Here is a 25,904-nt window from a genome sequence, read left to right on the forward strand (position 1 = left end):
CATGAGATCATTGTCAAAAGTTATGCCTCACACAGGAAAAAACCACTCATACGTTGCTGTAATAAGGGAATAGCCAATCCAGAGCAATGCTCCTCCCCACAGTATGGACTGGTGTGAATGTGTAAATCCACACAGGGGAAGTACAGTATAAAGCTTTGTGGCCTGAATTCCAGTGGAAGAACTTGAAGTCTGCTTAAACTTCCCATGAGAAAGATCTGTGAGGAAATTTAGACTCAGAAAGGTAAAGTCTAAATGTTCTTTCTTTTGCAACTTTATACATTCTTTTTGGACAGTTCACATACAGTTTGACCTTATATTTAAAGTTGTACGAAGTATTCTACTTTAAAATGCAAGCGTTTGTTAAGATTTTGTTGGGTCAATTATGTAAGCGATATTTGCTATCTGTATAAAATGGTACGAGCTCACACACTGCCTGTTAACAGCATAGCCATGCACACCTGTATATATAATATTTGTTCAACCTTTTAACTACAAATGTTACTTCAGTCTCTTTCGAAAGACAGACACTCATTTGGTCTTACGTTGGGCTCAGTTTTGACATATATATATGAATTAAAACTAATTTGGACTATTAGATGTTCATTGATGGTACAGCTTGTGCAGCTTGTGTTTCGAATATATTTCCTTAAGATGAAATGCAGCTATGGTTTCTAAAGCAAATGAAGCGTATTAAGCACAGCAGAAGCAAAACTCAGGAGCATCAAAACTTTTTGGGTGGGGGGTCCTAAGCAGGATATGCAAAGGAACATCCTTTGCTTTCATTCACTGCTAGAAAGCACCCATATTTCAAACAGCAAAAGGAAACAAATGGATAGTATGGAACGTTCGCTTATTCAAATTATTTCCATACTGTATAGGGGGAAGGGGGAAATATATTTTGTTCCGATTTCTTCACCAACTCCTCTAGCTGAAAAAGGCATGGATAGCTTCTCCTAGTGCGTTGTAATTACCCTCCTTCCAATAAACTGAGATGCTTAGGTATCATATAAGAAACTCTAAAGTGTTGGGGTAGAACAATGTGGTTTATGGCTGAGTGAACTCAAAACTCACATTAAGATAGCACATATTGAATGGAAGAAAAACAACTCTGAGGCCCTAAATCCAGTTTCTTATTTGAGCAAAGTATGACAACGATTTTGGAATACCAGACAAGAGTATCACCCTCTTTAAATAAACACGCAGCAAAAGAAATTAATGGTAGTCCATTTTCTTTAGGGGGGTGTAACAATTTTCTTTTTTAAAAAACAGACTTGCAGTAAATGCTACTTACTGCAAAATACACCTCCCACTAAATCAAGAGCCTTTCAGAAGGTCTTCGGACCTTACTAAACTTTTGTTCATCTTTTACTGAGTCAAAATTCTCTGCAGCAATAATCATGGATTAGCCTCAGGTTGCTACAACTGAAAAGGGACTTTCAGGGTTGGCAGTAGTGCATAGATTTGGCAGGGCTGTCTAATTCACAACGTATTCACTGGCGACCCTTGCAAAAAACGGTGGCACAGAACTTGAGAGCAGAACACAAATAGGTTCTGCTTGGGCCTTTCAGTGCCTCTCTGTTTTCAGCAGCTTGGAAATACAGAGCATATTATAAGGACCCAAACAAAAGTTTTGTTTTGCCCTCTTCAGATTCCTTGCCAGTGTTGATAATTCAACAGCATCTAAAAAGGTCTGGACAAGTGGGTTCTGTTATCTGCTCAATTCAGAATACAGTAAGACCTTTCCTCTAACGTTCTCCTGCTTCTCAGGTCAAAAATTCTCTAGCACTTCCTTGGAATCCTGTTTTGGCAGAGTCCATAACTCACCAGAACGCATTTTAAAGGTCTCTGCCTTCACCTTTCCGTTCCATTCTCACCCTGTTCTGTTAACCTGAGGTGCTTTGAAGAAGATGAGAACAGAAAGAAAAGCAAAATATGTCGAGGCTGCAAGGAAAGGAGAGGAAGGGAAACCACAGGACAAATGTGAGACAAGAAAAAGAGAAGAGATTGAAAAGCAGAGGTGGGTCAGGCAGAAAACATATATAAGGGAGAGGTGTGTGTGCCAGAGTGCAGTGAGCATAAGGAAGGCAGCCTGTCAGAATATGTGCTGATCCTCCCCCTTCCTAATCATAGCTTTTACTCACAGACAAAACTCCCTCCCTCTCTCATTCACTCACTCACTTTAGGCCAATCCGTCCTCCTCTCTCTCTCTCTCCCTCTCTCTTTCTCATTCTCTCTCTCTCTCTCTCTCTTTTCTCAGTGTTTCTCTCTCCCACTCTGAGACAGAGTCAGAACCTCCTCTCACTGACAGCCACAAACATCTATAGCACTTACTGAATTCAGAGAGGGAACCTGCAAACAAAACTTCACAGAAAACTTTTTGTTCTTGTTCCAGAGAATTTGCTGAAGAGGAAGAAAGGAAGAAGAAGAAGAAGAAGAAGAAGAAGGGAGGGAGGGGGACAGACACAAGCAAACTGTGTGTGAAGTGGTGGTGGGAGAGGAAAAGCGGTGCCTTTTAAAAAGGAATCACAACAACTTTTTCTGCCAGGATGCCTTTGCTTCTGAAGAGAGGATTTTTGTTGGTGCTTTGCTGGATTACAGTGAGGAGTTCCCCGACCCCAGGATCTGAGGGGCACAATTCAGTCACCGATTGTCCATCCTGTGCCCTTGCCACGCTCTCCAAGGATGTTCCCAGCTCTCAGCCTGAGATGGTGGAAGCAGTGAAGAAACACATTTTGAACATGCTGCATTTGAGGGACAGACCCAACATCACTCAGTCGGTGCCCAAAGCTGCACTTTTTAATGCCATCAAGAAGCTCCATGTGGGGAAAGTGAGAGAGGATGGCTTTGTGGAAATAGAGGATGACATTGGAAGAAAAACAGAAATGAATGAACTCGTGGAGCAAACTTCAGAGATCATCACGTTTGCAGAATCAGGTGGGTGCTGTGGCAGGGGGTGGGAACTCAACTTGAATAGGTCTCTCAGTCAGAATTGCAATTAACTTTGCTTTGCTTTGCAACAGTAATACTCTTTGTGAGGTTACAGGTTGAGAGAAAGGAGAGAGTGAAAGCAGGAAGGGATTTGGGTCTCTAGAATTTAGCCTTGGTTTCAGATGCGTTGATTACACTTATGAAATGCAGCCAGCCAGTGAGCAGGGAACTATATACCAATCCTAGGCTGAAATTTTGAGAAAGTGGGTTTATCTCCCTGGTACATTTGTGAAAAGAACAGATAAACAGTAGACTATTGAGGGCGATGATTGAAAATGAAAAACAGAGACAGGAGCAGACAAATAGGGCAGGCACTGTGAAATACTCTGGGCAAAGGAAGACAGCTAAAATCAGTTTTCAAACCCACTCACTGTAAAAAACCTGTGAATTTGAGAATATGTATATTTAATGGTACTCAATCAACAGCAAATATTCAGGGCAGCAACAGTGTTAACAGCTACTGTCAGAAAACCTCAATAGTAACGGGGACAAATAGTTGTGGACAAAACCAAATTGTAAAGCTGACTTTTGCACACTGGGGGAAAAGGGTAGGGGAGGAAATATGGTATTTCTAAGAGCTCCTTGCCAAAGAATGGAACATTGATAAGGTGCATTTTTAAAAGAAAAGGCATTGTCATATCAATTCTCTAATCATACCTATTACTTACGTCACCATTAAATAGTAAGAGTATGCATGTGCCTTATGCTTTCTATATGTTTATTATGCTAAATGTTAACCCTGGTACTTAACATATATGCGTGTTTGTGCATGCGCGTGTGTGCACATTCAGATTTACCTGTCTATGCCAATAGTTATTTGATCATAACATAGATTTGAAACGGCTACTGAAAACTTTCCAGAAATTAATTGTGTTGCCTAGTTAAAGCATTTCCCCCCTGTTGCCAAGACAGCTTGCAAGGAATGTCATTGTTTTGCTTGGTACAGCATATGGTAGGCAAAGTATGCACAGGCACACTGAGCATTTTTGTTTAAAAGTTTGCTGCAGCAATATAAACAATTAAGACAACTCTCAGAGTTTCCAGTCCTGAAAACCTGTTGACTCAGATGTTCTGTTTGCATAAAAAGACATGCAGAGAATCATGCGTGGTTTGAAGAGCAGATATTCCTGCTGCTAGCTGCGTGAGTTCCAACTATACAAGAAGCCCTGGTGGTTGGTGTCCTTGTAAATCTTATCATACCCGTTGTTTGTCTGGTAGGGAAATGATGATGATGTTGAAAAGCACACTCTCCTTTTCAAAAGATGAGTAGAATGTCTCAGTGCCTGTGATCATTTGGAGGCACTCAATTAAGGAGTGAACATTCAGAAGCAAAGAAATTGCTAGCCCAGATTTTGCATCCAGTTTACTGCAGCATTAGGCTGAGGGGAAAGACATATGGAATGAACTGTGGTTTTGAGACACTGTGTGAGTTCCAGTAGTTTGCACTGTATCTGCTTAAACCAGGCTCCAAAGGCAACAGTGACACGCTTGAACAGCGACACCCACTCCAATTGGCTTACAGAGTCACATGATTAATATTAGCTGTGCCATTGCCCAGGAAGTGTCCAATAGTCCAGCTACTCATCCCCCCCCCCATCTACAAGCTACCAAACAGTCAAACTACTCCAGATAGTATTTTGTGGAAGCATTGGTATTGGCCACTACAATAATTTCACACTCTTCCTGCTGCCAGTAGAGTACACCAGGGGTCAGTATATTTTGGGCATTTCTGCCCCATTTCTGCTCCAGCCCCCCCCCCCGGAAGCATTTTTCTGTGTGTGTTTCACAAAATATCTAAATTACATTTTTCTTTCTCGTCTCATTCTCCCTGCCAATTTATTTGAAACACTGAGATATTAATGTTAAGGGAGATGTTGTGGGACTTGTTGGAAAAAAAGAATTTTACATAAAACCTAGACTACTATTCGGTGATTCAGACATACAGTGGCCCATATGGGTTTAAGCCAGTATCTTGAGGTCATAGAATCATAGAGTTGGAAGAGACCACAAGGGCCATCCAGTCCAACCCCCTGCCAAGCAGGAAACCCCATCAAAGCATTCTTGACATATGTCTGTCAAGCCTCTGCTTAAAGACCTCCAAAGAAGGAGACTCCACCACACTCCTTGGCAGCAAATTCCACTGCCGAACAGCTCTTACTGTCAGGAAGTTCTTCGTAATGTTTAGGTGGAATCTTCTTTCTTGAAGTTTGAATCCATTGCTCCGTGTCCGCTTCTCTGGAGCAGCAGGTCATGATTTCTGGTTGCATATTATTCCATAACTAGGTCAACCATTCAGTCTTTTTCTCAGCCACTATCCACAGTTCTTATATTTCTTACAAGTATTAACCTTCTTAAATGCTTTCCCTTCCTGAGAGTGGGTGCTGGCGTCTTCTGATCACTCCTATGGAAATGACAGGAAAATCTAGCCATCCGCCTAATGTCAAGGAAGAGGTCTGCAGAAGGGCAGGGGTCTGTTGGGGATCACGAGGGGTCAAAACCAAATCTGTAGTGTGTTCCAGCTGTGTTTGAGTTGAACAGTATGCTGTAGGAAATATTATTCCTCAGTAGCATTTTTTTCATGTCGCGGTTCCTCAACCAACCACTGTCTGAAAGGGAGGCAGTAGAGAATCAATGGAGGTGAATGGCAACATGTTCTAAAGCAGGCATCCCCAAACTGCGGTCACCCCAGATGTTTTGGCGTACAACTCCCATGATCCCTAGCTAACAGGACCAGTGGTCGGGGAAGATGGGAATTGTAGTCCAAAACATCTGGAGGGCCGAAGTTTGGGGGTGCCTGATCTAAAGTTTTGTCAACCGATGAAAATATAAGTACCAGTAGTCTCAAGTGCTCCTCCACCAAGGGGAGGGGTTTGCTCTAATTTAACTGTCTCATCACTCCCAGGAAGTATGCAGCATTTGCACTACTGATATTAGAGGAATAATTTCATCCTTTATATTTAGGTATCTTCCAAGATACCACATACAAATCTGACAAATGACAGGCACATGCGTACAGCTTTCAATTTCCCCCTTTGGACTAGCACAGATTAAACAGGAGAACGTTCTAGATTAGAAGATGCAGGGAACACGAAGGCCAAAGGTGAATATACTGACTCTGTCCCAAAACACAGCTGTTGTCCGCTCCAGGTGATCAAGCAAATTGTGAAAAGGTGCCACTAACATTCCAGGCCTTTGTGGAAATGAATGTCTTCAAATATGGACAAGACATTTCCCGTGTACCAGGGCAAATGGCTTCCAGTGAGATATTAAAGTTATAATGTTTATAATAACACCGTTAACCAAAAAAAGAGTTGAATTTTTAAAATAATTTTTCATTAGTAAGGCAAAACAACATTTCTGCATCAGTTATGCAGTAAGTTAACTAAATCAGAGGCATAACTTTGGCATTTGGGGGGAAAGAATAAATACTATTTGCTGAAAATAATCAATAGTGGTTTGTTGATACAGCAGCCAATTATAAATTAATTTTGTTGGCCACTGTTTAGCCAATGTTAGCAGTACAGTCACCACCTACATTTGCCAATGTAGGTGGCCATGACATTCCGGTGACTGTGATCAGTGGTTAGACAAGAATGAATAGAAATTGTGATCCAGGCTTTTATCAGTTATAGCCTGAAGCTGAGCAGGGTTTCTCAGAAATAAGTTGCATTCATTTTAGTAGTACCTAAAACCCAGAAAAAATAAACAGGACTGCACTCTGTGTTACATATCTTTTTGTTCTTTTTTAAGATTTGTTAGCAAAGGGGGGGAAATAGATATATCTTTTAAATGAATTAAATGAAAAGTACTGGAAGTGGAAGAGAGATAGAATAGTTAATTTTAGTCATTGGAACAAAGGTTTCATTCATTTTTTAAATGATCTGTTTTTCTGGGGGTTCGATTTTTTTAAAATTCAGAATAGAAATTCAAATAGCCACTAGAGGGCATACTCCAAAGGCTTTCCCCCCCTCAACTTCATTCTACCTATAAATTTCTTTTACCCAATTGGCTCTGCAGCATAAAGGCTCTAGTGCTTCTCTCTAGCTCATCTGACAATCTTATTTCCCGCACAAAGCATAAAAAGCACCAGAATAGTGAACTTCAGGGAGAATGTGATATAATGAAACAGAGCAAAGAGAAAAAGAGAAAGAGAGATAAGATAAAGTTGATAGGCCCAGAAACCAAAATATAAGATACTAGATGGCCCTGTCACGCGTTGCTGTGGCTGAGTATGTTAAATGGAGGCTCAGAGTCCCCCTTCAGACTCCCCTGGTTTTTTGTGTGAGTCCCCCTGCTTTTTGTGAGTTATGTTTACATAGGGGCATCCCTGTGTCTCCCCCACTCCCCCCACTCTGTATTGACACATTAGGTATCCCTGTCTCCTATTCTGCCCCCCCCCAAGCCAGGGAAGGGTTGACCTATCCCTGTCTCGTATTCGGTCCCCCCACCCCATCCAGGCAAGACCTTACCTATCCCTGTCCCCTATTCTGCCCACCCACCCCAGCCAGGGAAGGGCTTACCTATCCCTGCCCCCTATTCCGGTCCGTCCCCCCACCCCAACCAGGCAAGGCCTTACCTATGTTGTAGACCAGCCATCCCCAAACTGCGGCCCTCCAGATGTTTTGGCCTACAAAGAGGACCAGTGGTCAGGGATGATGGGAATTGTAGTCCAAACATCTGGAGGGCTGAAGTTTGGGGATGCCTGTTGTAGACTGTGGATAATATGTATGTGGTTAGGGGTACCAAGGTGGGAATTATGGGGGGGCAGGGGTTATGGTGTTTGGAGTTTGGGAAGGACATGTTGTGTCTGACCTCGTCCATTGAGTGAAAGGGACGTTGGGGTCCGAGGTAGGCCTTGATGCCTCCAAGGCGGCCTGGCTCTCGGGATGGCACGGTCTCCGAGGCGGCCTGGCTCCCGGGGCAAGCTGGATTTCGGTGGGCGGTGGTGTCTCCGGGGAGGCCTTGTTTTTGCGATGGTATGGTCTCACAGGCGGCCTGGCTCCAGGCGCGGGTGGATCTCGGTGGGTGGTGGCGGTTCCTGGGCGAGCAGCCTGGACCGAAGTGGCCTGGACTTCGGTGGAGTGGTGTCCGGAAAGGTATGGATCCGACGTCTCCAGGGGGGCTGGAGCATGGGGTGGGATTGATTTTGGTACAGTGGGTGTAGGGGTGGGGTGGATCTCTGTGAGGTGTGTTGATATAAGGCGGCGTGGTGGGGTCTTCGGGTTTGAGTTCGGTGGGGTGGATGGGGGGGGGTTGGATCTCCAGGGCTGGGTGGATCGTGGGGTGGGTTTGATTTTGGTGCTGTGGATGGTGGGGCAAGGTGGATCTCGGTGAGGGCTGTCTGGATCGTGGACTGGGTTTTGGGCCTAAATTTCGTTGGACGGTCTGGATCTTGGCATACTGCCTGGATCTCGCGGGAGTATGCTCCTATTCCGCCTATTCCTTTGATGTCCACTGGAGGCCGCTATTTATTTTGACACAAAATCAGGTATATACCTGCCATAGGTGTGCCATCTGTCCAATCTAAGTTGATAGGAACACTGTGGCATCTGCATGTGACGCTGTGGCCAAATTTGATCGCAGTCGGCCAAGCGGTTCCAGAGAAAGGTGGGCTTTAACAAAACACATTTTCTACATTTTCATATATACCGGTATAGATTTATTTATTAAGGTCACAGTAATGGGGTTTTGACAAGACACTGAGAAATGTGTTTGTGATTTATAGGCTGGGCTGGTTGGTTGCTCTTGTCATCATCATTATGTTTCCAGAATGGTCCTCCTTTGCTTTACAACCTGGAATCTTTTGAAAACCAAATTTATTTTCTTTTGCTGCAAGGAATAAATCCACTTCCAGTGAATCTGCTTGAAAGAAATTTAATTGGCACCCAGTTGTGAATCTACTTAATTGAAATATAATTGGAAACCAGTTGTTTCCCCTTTGAAACTTTCTAAATCTGAGAGAGATAGGAAATACATTGGTGTATGTGGCTGTGGGAGTGCAGCATGCAAGTACGAAGTTCCCCTAGAAGGAATGTGCTGTTGAGAGCATATGTGCATGTCTTTTAGTCCACCTAGATGTGAGCATGTCATTGCAAGGATACATATGAAATGATGGGTGCTTGGAATTGCTTGAAAAGGGCATTTTTGTTTCTTCCGGAGGGGGAGGCATTTAGAAGTTTTGCCTCACTCATAGAATCATAGAGTTGGAAAAGACCACAAGGGCCATCCAGTCCAACCCCCTGCCAAGCAGGAAACACCAGCAAAGCATTCCTGACATATGCCTGTCAAGCCTCTGCTTAAAGACCTCCAAATAAGGTGACTCCACCACACTCCTTGGCAGCAAATTCCACTGCCGAACAGCTCTTACTGTCAGGAAGTTCTTCCTAATGTTTAGGTGGAATCTTCTTTCTTGTAGTTTGAATCCATTGCTCCGTGTCCGCTTCTCTGGAGCAGCAGAAAACAACCTTTCTCCCTCCTCTATATGACATCCTTTTATATATTTGAACATGGCTATCATATCACCCCTTAACCATCTCTTCTCCAGGATGAACATACCCAGCTCCCTAAGCCGTTCCTCATAAGGCATCGTTTCCAGGCCTTTGACCATTTTGGTTGCCCTCCTCTGGACACGTTCCAGCTTGTCAGTATCCTTCTTGAACTGTGGTGCCCAGAACTGGACACAGTACTCCAGGTGAGGTCTGACCAGAGCAGAATCCAGTGGTACTATTACTTCCCTTGATCTAGATGCTATACTCCTATTGATGCAGCCCAGAATTGCATTGGCTTTTTTAGCTGCTGCATCACACTGTTGACTCATGTCAAGTTTGTGGTCTACCAAGACTCCTAGATCCTTTTCACATGTACTGCTCTCAAGCCAAGTGTCTCCCATCCTGTATTTGTGCCTTTCATTATTATTATTATTATTTGCCCAAGTATAGTACTTTACATTTCTCCTTGTTAAAATTCATCTTGTTTGCTTTGGCCCAGTTGTCTAATCTGTTAAGGTCATTTTGAAGTGTGATCCTGTCCTCTGGGGTATTAGCCACCCCTCCCAATTTGGTGTCATCTGCAAACTTGCTCAGGATGCCCTCAAGCCCATCATCCAAGTCATTGATAAAGATGTTGAATAAGACTGGGACCAAGACAGGACCCTGTGGCACCCCACTAGTCACTACTCTCCAGGATGAGGAGGAGCCATTGATGAGCACCCTTTGGGTTCGGTCAGCCAGCCAGTTACAAATCCACTGAATGGTAGCATTGTCTAGCCTGCATTTTACCAGCTTCTTTACAAGAATATCATGGGGCGCCTTATCAAAGGCCTTGCTGAAATCAAGATATGCTATATCCACAGCGTTCCCTTCATCTACCAGGCTTGTAATTCTGTCAAAAAATGAGATCAGATTAGTCTGACATGACTTATTTTTCAGAAACACATGCTGACTTTTAGTGATCACAGCGTTCCTTTCTAGGTGTTCACAGACCGTTTGCTTAATGATCTGCTCTAGAATCTTTCCTGGTATTGATGTCAGGCTGACTGGGCGGTAATTGTTTGGGTCCTCTCTTTTACCCTTTTTTAATATAGGGACATTTGCCCAGTCTGCTGGGACTTCGCCTGTTCTCTGGGAATTCTCAAAGATTACTGCCAGTGGTTCTGAAATCACCTCTGCCAGTTCTTTTAATACTCTTGGATGTAGTTCATCTGGCCCTGGAGACTTGAATACATCTAAACTAGCCAAGTATTATTGTACTACCTCCTTACTTGTTCTGGGCTGTGTTTCCCCTGCTGAATCATCTGCTCCATATTCTTCAGGTTGGGCATTGTTTTCTTTTATCTATTTTAATGCCCGCATACAGACTTGGGTGTGTGTGTGTGTGTGTGTTTCCCTCTAGTGAATTTGGCAGCTCCAAAGCAAAGATTATGTCTTTGTTTTTAAAACTAGGTGATCCCTTCAACCATCCGCCATCCCTAGCATGGCACACTTGGTTCATGTATACTGTTAGCTTATGACAGGGCAATTGTCATCTTGACTAGAGGTCAATTACCTTCATTTTCCTGTGCTCTGTTTCCCTCTCCCACCATCCTCAGCTGGCTTCTCCGAAGGCAGAACAAACACCTGAGCTGCAGGAAGCAGAGAGATCAAACCAGTACTGCTGCTATTGCAGCCACCCTCCATGCAGTTGTTCCCCTATGCTTCTAAGTGAGAAGCCCAGGGCTTGTCTGAGGCTTGGCCCCAGAGTCACAGAACCTTCCTTGTTGCATTGCAGATTTGGACATGGGCGTACCCAGGATCAAAGCTAGGGGGGCACACCAGCCACGCCCCCCAGCCACCCAATTGGCTAGCTGGCAATGATGTGGCCAGGATCCCCCAGGAGGCATGGTCAACGCCCACGCCCCCCAGAGGAAAGGGGGCCGTTTGCAAGGCAGCACACGGAGCCACCAGCGCTTGCATTCCTGCCTCGTCCGCTCCTTTAACGGCAGCGGTGACTAAAACGAGGCAGCAGCAGCATATGCAAATGAGGTGCCGTGGAGCATTGTGGGGCAGCACTTTCTGTGCTGTGCTCGCTGTGACATGAAGGAGTGTGGGCTGAAGTTAGCCCAGGTCCAGGTTTTTTTCAATGGAGGCAGCTTCGCTGCCGCTGCTGCCATTTCGCTTCAGCCAAGCAGGCTGAGGCGGAGCACAGCAGGCAGCGTCCCTGCCTGTCCTTTCCAACTGCCCTGCTTCTGGGGGGGGGCAGCTTCCCCCCTTGCCCCATGCTGGGTACACCCATGGATTTGGATGTGCTAGGATGTTAAAACTACATGTGTCTACTGTTGCTTCTTGGGCTTCCAGATCTTGAGAAAGCCCCAGCACATTAAGAAGGGGAAATTTCACTGTGGGTCATCATTACCCCGTGATATTGCTGTGATGCTATAATGCATGCGTGATCAAGGGTGAGGCGGCAGCAGCAGCAGGAGCCACTGAAGGGAAGTGGGTAGACAAAGGCAGCTTGAGAGACTGGGAAACAGACAGGGTATGGCAGGGACTAACAGACCACCTTTGAGAAGAAATAGGGCTCCGAATAAATCATTGGTGTACGCACAATTGGGTGTATGACTGTGGATTAAGCTTCACACATCTTCTATCTATCTGTGCAACAATGTTAAACCAGCCTCCGTGTGAAGTTGGCATGCACACACACAAGTTTGTAATTGTTTTTATTCTGGGTGTGTGCCCACATATTCAAAGTGGAGGTGGGTGGTGCTGCAGCAATGGAGATCTGTATTGACTGATATGGGGGCGATTCCAACCCGTTTAAAAGCCATTTCAACTCTTTTTATTCACAATGAGCTCACGATAGTCTTCCCAAAAGGCTGTCGTTACTGGAAACATCAGTTCCATGGTGGTGGCAGAGAACCAATGGAGGCAAGGCAGTGGGTGGCGGTGGGTGGAGGCCAAACCCGAAGCCCAGCGTTCCGCGCACAGATTGCGCAAGTGATGTCATGATGTCACATCGTGAGCACAAGTGCCGATGGGCACCCACAGTCTGGGACCAGTGGAAGCTTGCTTCCCAGTGAACATGGAGAGAGCTGTGATGTTAGTCTCATTAACTTCTGCGGGTTGGAACTAGAGATTCGCTGAGTGGAGTTTTGCCAGTGGACAGTTGAAGGACCCCCTTCCAGGAACAGTATGGGAGGCAGTGCAGAAAGCTGCAGGGGGAAGGAGAAAATTGACAAAATTCCCTCCCCTGCTGCTTCCACGAGTGCGAGCCTTCATTGACTCACTAGTCTGCCTGCAAATGGAAATAATGCTTCCATGAGCAGAAGGACTGCTCTAGATCCCAGACAGACAGACTTAAATAAGAGGAACTTTTTTAGATTGGGCCCCAAAACCATCTCTGGTAGTGATGGAAGTGTCATGTGAATCTCTTGTGTAAGCAGCATAAAAGGTCACAGCCAACAACTTTTGTTGTTGCTGCTGTGATGTAATTATGTGGCATGCCCATTCCATTTCCCTGCTGCAGTCTCCTGTAAAATGAACCACAACCAAGACTTAAGCGTTTGCCTTTCTTTTTCAAGATAAAAGAAGGAATGGGGACGATATTTAGGTAGCCTGTCTGGAAGGATGAGAGAACTCTTAGGTACTTCAGGATAGGACAAGATGGGGAGCATGGGCAACAAGAGGAGTTCTGTTATGGAGCCGCTTTCTGAAGACAGAATTTGTGGTTAATGAGAAACGGAAAAGCACAAACTATCTTTCAGCCCTGTTTCCAGTTCTTTAGCGATGGCTTGGCTCTGCCTCCACAGCTGGAGCAGAGATGCTTCCAAATATCAGCTGCTGGAAACCCAATGAAGCAGAGAGATCCTTGTGTGCTCATGTTCTGCTCCCTGGTTTCCCACAGGCATCTGGTTGGCCACTGTGGGAACAGGATGCTGAACTAGATGGGCCATTGGCCTGATCCAGCAGGATCTTCTTATGTTTACTTTGCCATTGTGCTTTTAGCTTCCCCGTTGGCGAGCTGTTGCTTAATATTTTTAGCAGTTAAATGTTGGTACAGTGGTTCCTCGGTTTAAGTACACAATTGGTTCCAGAAGTCTGTACTTAACCTGAAGCGAACTTTCCCATTGAAAGTACAGTGGTACCTCGGTTTATGAACACAATTGGTTCCGGAAGTCTGTTCATAAACTGAAGCATTCATAAACTGAAGCGAACTTTCCCATTGAAAGTAATGGAAAGTGGATTAATCCGTTCCAGACGGTCTGCGGAGTAACCGTTCATAAACTGAAGCGAACTTTTCCATTGAAAGTAATGGAAAGTGGATTAATCCATTCCAGATGGGTCCATGAAGTACTTAAACTGAAGCGTTCATAAACTGAAACATGGGTGTAATTGGTTCCGGAAGTCTGTTCATAAACTGAAGCGTTCATAAACTGAAGCGAACTTTCCCATTAAAAGTAATGGAAAGTGAATTAATCCGTTCCAGATGGGTCCGCGGCGTTCATAAACCGAAAATTCATAAACCGAGGTGTTCATAAACCGAGGTTCCACTGTAATGGAAAGTGGATTAATCCATTGTAGACGGTTCCGCGGAGTACTTAAACTGAAAATACTCAAACCAAAGTGTACTTAAACCGAGGTATGACTGTACAATCATTCAAGCTTTGGGGTGTATAATAACTCCAAGAAATTATACATATTAACTAACTGATCATACCTAGAAGTTGTTTGAGGCTACCAAACATGCCTTTATATCATGCATCTTCAGAACCATGCATGCTAATGGAGTTTAGCTCCCAGGAATATGAGAGAAGTCAAATCTCTCTGTAAGATCGGAAATGTTTATATCACATCAGACACTGGCCTATTTGCATTATCAAGCAGTACGTGGCATGGAAACTGAGTGTGCATAGTGGGCTTCCAATATTATTATTTTTCTTTGTCAAACTCTAGCATGATTAAGAACGCCACTCAGAGTGGGATCTTGTAGATGGAGAATGGGACCTGCCTATCATTCACTCCCACTGAATCCAATGGGATCCATGGGTTGCAATTGACAACAGTGTTGGGAAAGTGAAAATCTATTCCCCAATAAAATCAGAATCATCCAGGGAAGGAGGAAGGTTTACTTATGGTTTACTTATGAGAAGTCGACAACTGCCCATTTCAGTTTCTTGCAGCTTCTCATTTTTCCACTTTTAAGCTCCATTTCCACATCAATTTGACATTTATATTATATTATATTATATTATATTATATTAGTATCTTGAAGCCCGTTAAAATAACGGGTGCTAGAGCAGACCTGTTGCTCTAGCAACCTCGGGGACATTCGTAGAGGCATCTTTGGGGCCTGATATGGAGGCTAGGGGTTTCCCCGCTGCCCCAATTCTGGTGCTCATGATCCCCGCATCACACGCCACCCAAAGCGATGCATTGCTTTGCGATGCATTGGCTCCCTCCCTTCCCCGTCAGTGCAGAAGCTCCGCCTCAGGAGCCCAAATGCCAAGGCTGCTCCTCCCTTCCCACGTGTGTTGCCGGCGGAAGGGAAGCAGCGCCCGCGCACCCGAGTAACGTGGAAGTGTGGCCGGGGGCCCGTGTAGGAGTGGCGCTGCTGCTTATGGAGTGCGCCCGTTTGTGGAGCCAGCGGCTGTGGCCCATCGCACTGCACGTGTTCGCCTCGGGGATCTGCTGCTCCCCGTCTCCCTCCCACCCCTGCGGTAAACCCTGTTTAGAACCAGCCAATGGCGAATAGTGGGAGGAGCGTAGGGAGGGGTAAAGGAAAATAAAGCAGCCTCCTCCTCCTCGCGCTTTAGCGCAAGCGCAGTGGGGTGCTGTCCGGCCGGGAGCGGCGGTTGGCGGCTGCAGGGAAACGGTAGGCAGGGGGGGAGAGCGTGTGTGTGTGTGCGTCCAGTCTCTGCGTCCAGTCCCTGTGTCCGTGGGGCACATGCGCAGTAGCGCAAACCCAGGGACACAGGGACTGGACGCAGAGACACTTGGACTTTATTATATAGGATTATATTATATTATATTATATTATCATCATATCATATCATATTACATTATTTCACAAAAATATCGTTATGTTAGTGCATATGTCTGCTTTGGTTTACTTATTGTCCTGGGAAGTGTGTATTAGGTAAACTCATATTAAAATGCAATCCAAACAGAATCCATCCACCTTTCCTAATAATAATAATAATAATAATAATAATAATAATAATAATAATAATAATAATGATTCCCTGCCCATCAGGCTGGGTTGCCCCAGCCACTCTGGGTGGCTTCCAACACACAATGACCACAGGAATTGGACATACATTGTGACTAAGCTACCATTTAACCCTATGAGAAAGAAGATTAAGGGCTGAACTTGGGGACAACATCATCATTGTAAGATTAAATTTGCCCTCTGGTGTGTGGCGGTGGCTGTGTGACACTGACAGTCCTTGCAAAAAATCTGCAATAAATGTTCAGTTAATGGTACAGATAACATCCTGCATTCCAAAAGGGCCATTCCTTGCCAAGTGTTTTGAACTAGCCATTTCTCGACAGCTCCTGTTCTATTATAAGAAACTATATTATAAATCACACACATTTCATTGTCACCTGCAGAACGAGATAAGGAGTGAAGAGAAGGGTGCCTTTGAATGCATTTGCACTATTTACATAGTGCATACACATGCAAGTGTGTGTGTATTTATTAACCAGTCAGTCTGATGTTTACCGTTTGCCACTATAGTCCATTACGATATAACTAAGAAAAGCAAACCAAGATAATCCAATAATAGATTAAAACACAAAAAAAAGATTTCAGAAACAAATATAGATAGTTCAAGTGTGGGGAACCTTTGGCCCTCCAGATGTTGCTGAACTAAAACTTACATCGTCCTTACGATGGGCGATGCTTGCTGGGCCTTGTGGGAGCTGCAGTTAAGACACATCTGGCGGGCCAAAGGTTCCCCACAAAGATAGAAAATGCCTGTAAACACAGCCCAAAAGCAAGCTACTGTAAAACCAACAGCTTACCTCATTTGGGGGGGGGGGGGTATTTGTTTACAGTGCAAAATAGAACAACTTAAAACTGACGTCAAAAATTACAAAATTTAAGTAGCAAGGCGCTTTCACGCTGAATAGTTTTTCCATTGGCAAATTTAAGAAACATACATAAAAGGGTAAACTCTACCTCACAGTAGGAAACAGAATTACTTCTATTTGGGGAAAAAAAAGACTGTTATAATTTAAACCAGGGGTCAGCAACCTTTTTCAGCCATGGTCCCTCAGACCATGTGGTGGGCCGGACTATTTTTTGGGGGGGGGGGGATGAATGAATTCCTATGTCCCACAAATAACCGAGAGATGCATTTTAAATAAAAAGCACACATTCTACTCATGTAAAAACATGCTGATTCCTGGACCGTCTGCGGGCCGGATTGAGAAGGCATCTGGCCCCTGGGCCTTAGGTTGCCTGCCCCTGATTTAAACCCTTGGACTGTTTTTAAGTGTATTAGATGCTATTTTGTAGTCTTATAATTTCCGTCCTCGCTTTTCTAAACAACTGAGACCAAACTGAGAAGGTAAATCCATACTTCTACATTAAGTGGCTGAGAAAAGTCACCAGGAGATATGGGTTGCATTGCCATTAATAAGCACATAAAAAGCACAGGTCTGTCATTTCTTTCCTCTGGCAAACAGCCTTCCCAGGCAGGCAGTGGAAATCCTGGGCAAGTGTCTGGGAGCCGGAGCAGTTTTGGAATGGATGCAGCTGAACAAGCTTAAACTGAATCCTAATAAGATGGAGGTGCTGCAGATTAGGAAACCAGATGATGGGGCTGGAAATACATTGCCAACTGTGGGTTGGATTGCACTCCGGTAAAGACCAAGTTTGTAGTCTGCTGGATTTTATACTAATGGGTCATTGCAGGTGGAGCTGATGCCAAGGAGAGTTTTATACCACTTAAAGCAGGTATAGAATCTGTGACTTTATCTATATCAGTCAAACCTGGTTGTGGTTCCCCATGGACTCGTTACGCCCAAACTTGACTACTCTGCATACTAGGAGTGACTTTGAAGATGGTTTCGAAACTTATGTTGGTGCAAAATGCAGTTGCATGAATGAGGGCCAGGAATTCCAAGCACATGATACCAATTTGCACCAGTGCACTGCTTTCTAGTGTATTTCTGAGCTTAAGTCTAGGTGCTTGGAAAGCCTAAATGGTTTGTAGCTGGCTTATCTCAAGGGACATCTTCCTGCATGTTTCCGAGATCCTCCTCAAGTGTGGAGACCAGGCTATAAAAACTATAAATAAATCATGAATAACAATAAAATTTCTGACTAGCACCAGGGGTTGTATGGAATTTTGTGTGCAGTGATCTGATTCATACAAAATATAATGTGTGGTACACACATTACAGTATTATGACATTTGGGGCTTTGGCTGTATCTGATCCTTTGGACTACAGACAGTAGGGAAAATGGCAAGGTCTTAATTATGCTATGTGCTCCAAGCAAATTGACCAACATATTAGCTTGCCCACTGGTGCATTAGAAAGCCTACTACTAAACATTTATATATTGCTTTTGTTGACTTGGCTGTAGCTTTTGAGTCAGTTGACAAAAATGATTTTGGCATAAATTAGTCAATACTAATATTGTCAAGAGTGTTTTATGCTTGCTCCAAGAAGTCCATAATAACATGCCTTCCAGAATAAGAGTGGGGATTTCCAGTTCTCTGGGTGACATGGCTGCAATCAACTGAAGGGTGAAACAATGGTGTCCTCTAGCTCCATTACTCTTGAATCTTTATCTTAGTGCTGCACTTCTGAGATTAAAAAGGTAAAGGTCCCCTGACAGTTAAGTCTAGTCGCGAATGACTCTGGGGTTGCGGCGCTCATCTTGCTTTACTGGCCAAGGGAGCCGATGTCTGTCGGCAGTTTTTCCGGGTCATGTGGCGAAACCAGAGCAGCACATGGAAACGCCGTTTACCTTCCCGCTGTAGCGGTCCCTATTTATCTACTTGCACTTTGATGTGCTTCCGAACTGCTAGGTGGGCAGGAGCAGGGACCGAGCAATGGGAGCTCACCCTGTCATGGGGATTCGAACCGTCACACCCGTAAATAAATTTGTGAAGCAAAGATTCACGAGTGGAACTGTAGAATCATAGAATCATAGAATCATAGAGTTGGAAGAGACCACAAGGGCCATCCAGTCCAACCCCCTGCCAAGCAGGAAACACCATCAAAGCATTCCTGACAGATGGCTGTCAAGCCTCTGCTTAAAGACCTCCAAAGAAGGAGACTCCACCACACTCCTTGGCAGCAAATTCCACTGCCGAACAGCTCTCACTGTCAGGAAGTTCTTCCTAATGTTTAGGTGGAATTTTCTTTCTTGTAGTTTGAATCCGTTGCTCCGTGTCCGCTTCTCTGGAGCAGCAGAAAACAACCTTTCTCCCTCCTTTATATGACATCCTTTTATATATTTGAACATGGTTATCATATCACCCCTTAACCTTCTCTTCTCCAGGCTAAACATACCCAGCTCCCTAAGCCGTTCCTCATAAGGCATCGTTTCCAGGCCTTTGACCATTTTGGTTGCCCTCTTCTGGACACGTTCCAGCTTATCAGTATCCTTCTTGAACTGTGGTGCCCAGAACTGGACACAATACTCCAGGTGAGGTCTGACCAGAGCAGAATACAGTGGTACTATTACTTCCCTTGATCTAGATGCTATACTCCTATTGATGCAGCCCAGAATTGCATTGGCTTTTTTAGCTGCTGCATCACACTGCTGACTCATGTCAAGTTTGTGGTCAACCAAAACTCCTAGATCCTTTTCACATGTACTGCTCTCAAGCCAGGTGTCTCCCATCCTGTATTTGTGCCTTTCATTTTTTTTGCCCAAGTGTAGTACTTTACATTTCTCCTTGTTAAAATTCATCTTGTTTGCTTTGGCCCAGTTGTCTAATCTGTTAAGGTCATTCTGAAGTGTGATCCTGTCCTCTGGGGTGTTAGCCACCCCTCCCAATTTGGTGTCATCTGCAAACTTGCTCAGGATTCCCTCAAGCCCATCATCCAAGTCATTGATAAAGATGTTGAACAAGACTGGGCCCAAGACAGAACCCTGTGGCACCCCACTAGTCACTACTCTCCAGGATGAGGAGGAGCCATTGATGAGCACCCTTTGGGTTCGGTCAGTAATCCAGCTACAAATCCACTGAATGGTAGCATTGTCTAGCCCACATTTTACCAGCTTCTTTACAAGAATATCATGGGGCACCTTGTCAAAGGCCTTGCTGAAATCAAGATAGGCTACATCCACAGCGTTACCTTCATCTACCAGGCTTGTAATTCTGTCAAAAAATGAGATCAGATTAGTCTGACATGACTTATTTTTCAGGAACCCATGCTGACTTTTAGTGATCACAGAGTTTCTTTCTAGGTGCTCACAGACTGTTTGCTTAATGATCTGCTCTAGAATCTTTCCTGGTATTGATGTCAGGCTGACTGGGCGGTAATTGTTTGGGTCCTCTCTTTTCCCCTTTTTGAAAATAGGGACAACATTTGCCCTCCTCCAGTCTGCTGGAACTTCGCCTGTTCTCCAGGAATTTTCAAAGATTATTGCCAGTGGTTCTGAAATCACCTCTGCCAGTTCTTTTAATACTCTTGGATGTAGTTCATCTGGCCCTGGAGACTTGAATACATCTAAACTAGCCAAGTATTCTTGTACTACCTCCTTACTTATTCTGGGCTGTGTTTCCCCTGCTGAATCATCTGCTCCATATTCTTCAGGTCGGGCGTTGTTTTCTTTCTTGGAGAAGACTGAGGCAAAGAAGGCATTGAGGAGTTCTGCCCTTTCTCTGTCCCCTGTTTGCATTTCACCATGTTCTCCTCTGAGTGACCCCACTGTTTCCTTGTTTTTCCTTTTGCTACGGACATACCCATAAAAGCCCTTTTTGTTGCTTTTAACCTCTCTGGCGAGCCTGAGTTCATTCTGTGCTTTAGCTTTTCTGACTTTGTTTCTACACGTGCTGGCTATATGTTTGAATTCCTCTCTGGAGATTTCCCCCCTTTTCCATTTTTTGTACATATCCCTTTTAAATCTTAACTCAGTCAAGAGTTCTTTAGATAGCCAGCCTGGCTTCTTTAGGCACCTTCCATGTTTCCGTCTCATTGGTATTGCCTGAAGTTGTGCTTTTAATATCTCCCTTTTAACAAACTCCCAACCATCATGAACTCCCTTCCCTTTTAGTATTACTGTCCATGGGATTTCACCCAGCGTTTCCCTAAGTTTTCTGAAGTCGGCTTTCTTAAAGTCTAGAATTTGGGCCTTAGTATGCTTGGTTGCTCCTTTCCGCTGGATAATAAACTCCAGAAGAGCATGGTCACTCCCACCTAATGATCCTGCCACTTCTACCCCACCAACCAAGTCATCACTATTGGTTAGGACCAGATCTAAAATGGCTGATCCTCTTGTTGCTTCTCCCACTTTCTGGACAATGAAGTTGTCTGCAAGGCCAGTGAGGAATCTGTTCGACCTTATGCTCTTGGCTGAGTTTGACATCCAACAAATATCAGGATAGTTGAAATCCCCCATTACTACTATCTCACTTCCTTTGGAATGCTTGGCCATCTGTTCCAGGAAGGCATCATCTGTGTCCTCAGTTTGGCTTGGGGATCTATAGTAAACTCCCACAATGAGATCACTGTTGTTTTTCTCTCCCTTAATTTTGACCCAGATACTCTCAATTTGGCTTTGAAGTTTTAAATCCTGGATCTCTTCACAGGTATACATATCCCTAACATATAAAGCTACTCCTCCTCCTTTCCTGTTTGGTCTATTTCTCTTAAATAGATTGTATCCCTCTATTACTACATTCCAGTCATGAGACTCATCCCACCAGGTTTCAGTGATGCCTATTATGTCATATTTAGTTTGCTGTACCAAGAGCTCAAGTTCATCTTGTTTATTTCCCATGCTCTGTGCATTAGTATACAGACATTGAAGACCGTTGATCATTCCCCCATGTCTCTTATTTAAGGATATTTTCGTCCCACCACTAGGTCTGCATGCTGCTTGCTCCATTTGGTCCTTGACATTTGGATGATCATCTTCAGCATTTGATAGACTCCTACCTTCAGGACCACTGTCTCCCTCCCCCACATAAGTCAGTTTAAAGCCCTCCTGATGAGGTTTTTGAGTTTTGTGGCAAAAACATTCCTCCCAACTTTTGTGAGGTGCAGTCCATCACTTGCCAGAAGTCCATCTTCAAGAAACTGCAGACCGTGATCTAGGAATCCAAACCGTTCCTGTTTGCACCATTTGCGAAGCCAGTTGTTCACTTCCCCTATTTTTCTCTCTCTCCCTGGGCCATGTCGTTCAACTGGGAGGACAGAAGAGATGACAATTTGTGCATCTAATTGCTTCAACTTCCTGCCCAGAGCCTCATAATCATTTTTGATCTTCTGTAAGCTATGGCTTGCAGTGTCATTGGTTCCCACATGCACCAAAAGGAAGGGGTATTTGTCGGTGGGTTTTATGATTCCTTGCAGCCGTTCTGTTACATCTTTGATCTTGGCCCCAGGTAGACAGCACACCTCTCGAGACATCTTGTCAGGCCCACAGATCACTGCTTCTGTACCCCTCAGTAGGGAATCCCCAATCACCACTACACGCCTCTTCATGGGCTTGGTTGGGATTCTTCTATGTGCTGTCCCTTCCAAGGTTACCTGCATATTTCCAGAGGACTGACTTGGTTGCTCGTCTTCATATTCCTCATCAACTGTGATGAGGGAGAGATCCTCAGGTGGAGTCTGTTCCTCGTCTTCCATGAGCACTTCAAAACTGTACATACAAACTGATAAATATATAGTTAAATGTGATGATCCTATTGTTTTAGCTGAACATGAAAATTCCTGTACATTCAGCTGTGCACTTCTCACCTGAGAATGCTGGTCACTACATAACTTAGGTACTAGGTGTGCAAAAAAATCCACCTACATATTTAAGGATTTCCTTGGCCTAGACCAAGATCTACCTGACATAAATCTATGACCCAGAAGGAAGGCTGAAATACAGTGTTGTACATATAAGGGCTTGCAAATGGTGTGTTGAATTCTGTATGGATAAGTGCTTTTCCCAAGCTCAATGTCTTGTCTTACTGGCCCCCTATATTTATACCCAATGCCAATAACAGCAAAGGGGGAGGGGAGCAGAAAAACCAAACTTACTGTTTTAGCTTAGGCAATGTTAGAGCATCACAGTATCATTTAAATTTCAGAACAGAAATGATTCTGTCATTGCTAATTAGTTTTCCCCATCTCTGTATCTTTCCCATTGTAGGTCCTGCCAAGAAAATGCTGCACTTTGAAATTTCCAAGGAAGGCAGCGAGCTATCAGTAGTGGCTCAAGCTGACGTGTGGCTCTTTCTCAAAGTCTCTAAAGCAAATCGAACCCGGACAAAAGTGACTATCCGCCTATATCAGCAGCAGAGACTGCTGCTAAAACGCAGCTCCCAAGGGGTGGACGAGGATGGAGGTTTGAAGGGAGAAAAAGGTGAAATTCTCATCTCTGAAAAAGCAGTGGACACTCGCAAAAGCACCTGGCACATTTTCCCGGTCTCCAGCAGCGTCCAGCACCTCCTGGATCAAGGAAAGAATTCCCTGGATGTGCGGATCGCTTGTGATCAGTGCCAAGAAACTGGAGCCAGCCTGGTGCTGTTGGGAAAGAGGAAAAAAAAGGAAGAAGACGTAGAAGGGAGGGAAGGTAGTGAAAGCACGGGAGAAGAGGAGAAGGAACAATCACACAGGCCTTTCCTGATGATGCTCGCCAGACATTCAGAGGATCGCCAGCACAGACGGCGGAGGCGGGGCCTTGAGTGCGATGGCAAAGTCAACATCTGCTGCAAGAAGCACTTCTTTGTTAGCTTCAAAGACATTGGCTGGAATGACTGGATCATCGCCCCACCAGGCTACCACGCCAACTACTGTGAAGGAGACTGCCCCAGTCATATTGCAGGAACATCTGGTTCAACGCTCTCTTTCCACTCCACTGTTATCAACCACTACCGCATGAGAGGACACAGTCCTTTCTCCAACCTCAAGTCCTGTTGTGTACCCACCAAGCTGCGGCCCATGTCTATGCTCTACTATGACGATGGGCAGAATATAATAAAAAAGGACATCCAGAACATGATTGTGGAAGAGTGTGGGTGCTCATAGGTGTGTGTGCGCAAGTGGCACACCCGTGCTCACATACATGTCTGGGACTGCCTTTCTACCAATTTGAAGAAGACCATTAAAAAATACAATGTATGAGGGAAGACCAAGTGGGTCTAGCCTTTCCAAGCAAAACAGTCACATTTCTAAAACAGAAGCATTCAGTGTTCAAAAAATAACAAGAGAGCCAGACAAAGGAAAGAAGAATGGCGTTGTTCTCCAGGGCTTGGATGAGGAACATTCAAATGGTGTGGGCAAGAGCATTTCCTATCTTATATGCTCCATATTTTATTACGTAGTATTTTCACACTTTATCAACAACAAGGGGAGGTATGTTTCCCTTCCCTATATTACCTATGCATTCAAGCCCTGACAGCAGCTCACCTAAAAACGCAGCAATTTGGATGCTAAGTCCAAAATGGTATTAAAATGCCCAGAAAAGCCATGTGTTTGAACACTACATTCACTGGCACTTTTTGCTCCCATCCGTTTACCAAGGACGCCGTGCGTGTGCGTGTGTGCGTGTGCGTGCGTGTGGTGTGTGCAGGTTTCTTCCGGCATATGCATGCACAGAGCACACTTGTGTATATATTTTGGTAAAAGGGGGACAATAATGCGCAGGTGTACTCACCTTTATCTTCTGCACTATTTTGCAAAAAAAAAGTTTAAAAAAATTATAAAGAAAGAAAGAAAGAAAATACAAAGTTACATTTCGTAAAGGTGCTTAAGACATTAGAACTATGCAACCAAGTTGGTTTGGAAACTGTTTACCTGAGAGAGAGAGAGAAAGAAAGAAAGAAAGAAAATACCCAGACTTTTTTTTTAAAAAAAATGGAAGTAACATGTTTAATTTTTGTTTTCTTCAATGAGAGATACTTGAAAGGAACATGTTTGTCCAGCTACTGGAGCCAAACATTTCTATATTTTGTAAAAAAGAGAAAAAAAAGAGGTGTTTTTTTTTAAAAAAGAATTGTTTACTATTTGCACTACAAACAATGTTCAACCTGTCTAATCCTTATTTAACAAATAATTTGGGGGTGGGGTGGGGGGTGGGAATGTGGTTAGGGGTGGAAGGGAGTCAAGAGCTGCACTTATTGTGAGCTATACAAGAACTGCTACAGCACACAAAATAGTTATTTTTATTATAATTATTCTTATTTTATACCTTTAAGAGAATAGATGTGTACACCAAAGACATTTATGTGAGCCTCTAAGCAGCCTGTTCTTAGCTAGTGTCATTCGTAGGTTAGGATCTGGCTTCAAGGGTCGTCAGCAAGGCTGGTTGCATTTAGAAGGGCGTAGATGGTTTCTAGGTCAACCTATTCAGTGCCCTGAACACAAACCTGAAGGCTAGACTTGGCTGTGCTCTTCAAGCACCCCTAAATCACAAGGGTGTTTTGAACCCATGTTCTATTTCAGGTCCAACAATAGCTCAGTTGTGGATCCTTCGTATGTACAGCAGCTGTACACTGTTGGAAAACAACGTCCTGTAAAGGGGAATCTATATTTGTATATGTATGTATATATACAGTTTAAGCACTTCAGGCTACACTTTTAATGTTCTTAAAAACAATGAATGTTTGTGTGCCAAGCACAGTATATTAAATGTCTTTTTTCCCAGTGGAGGAAACTTATTTAAAACCACACTACTCTATATGAAAAGAATATGATCTCGGTATAAACATAGAAAGGTCTAATTTGGATCCAGCTTTGCACCTTTCTCCTGCCTTCCGCCCCAAACTTACCACTGCTGTATCTACCGTAGTAGCTCTTGGATAACTTCCCAACATATGCACATTATACCTAAAGGGAGCTGGATAGAGATTGTGCAACGGCGACTGTGGTTGGGCCCATTCATTTGAGGGTGTGAAGAATGTGCACAAACTGATAGCATGAACCGGAAATTTTGCACAGTGTCCGATCAACATGCTGTGTTTCCAAGAGATGGATGTGCACAAAGAGACAAAGTTAATCGGGTAATGTGCACACTGTCCAATCAGTGGATATGTTCTCTACTTGGAAACAGTGAACAGGCGGTGTACAAGATTTATATATATGGTGGCTGTGAATATTAACTGGGCAATATGCAAAATGTGTCTGTTCAACACAACATTTTTCCAAAATCCATTGTTGATTGTTCAGATTGACTGGGAAGTTTGTGAAATCTCCATGTTTTCAATGTGTGCATATTCTTCATGGCTTCCGATAAATGTTGAATAATCACTAGTT

General features: G+C 44.1%; 1 protein-coding gene across 1 annotated transcript; it reads left to right on the plus strand.

The window, feature by feature from the left end:
• Window positions 1–2,195: 2,195 nt before the first annotated feature.
• Window positions 2,196–24,704, plus strand: INHBA (inhibin subunit beta A). The gene is made up of 2 exons (XM_035130069.2): window positions 2,196–2,934; window positions 22,801–24,704. The coding sequence occupies exons 1-2, from the start codon at window positions 2,547–2,549 to the stop codon at window positions 23,676–23,678; spliced, it is 1,266 nt and encodes a 421-aa protein (XP_034985960.1). The 5' UTR covers window positions 2,196–2,546; the 3' UTR covers window positions 23,679–24,704.
• The last annotated feature ends 1,200 nt before the right edge of the window (window positions 24,705–25,904 follow it).

Source organism: Zootoca vivipara, chromosome 12, assembly GCF_963506605.1.
Source record: "Zootoca vivipara chromosome 12, rZooViv1.1, whole genome shotgun sequence".
In the NCBI taxonomy this organism is placed as follows: Eukaryota; Metazoa; Chordata; class Lepidosauria; order Squamata; family Lacertidae; genus Zootoca; species Zootoca vivipara.

Bases quoted from the DNA above. Each gene is read 5' to 3' on its own strand.
- INHBA (XM_035130069.2), top strand. From the start codon at position 2,547: ATGCCTTTGCTTCTGAAGAGAGGATTTTTGTTGGTGCTTTGCTGGATT. The intron at 2,935-22,800 runs GTGGGTGCTGTG...TTCCCATTGTAG, and splicing joins CATCACGTTTGCAGAATCAG to GTCCTGCCAAGAAAATGCTG.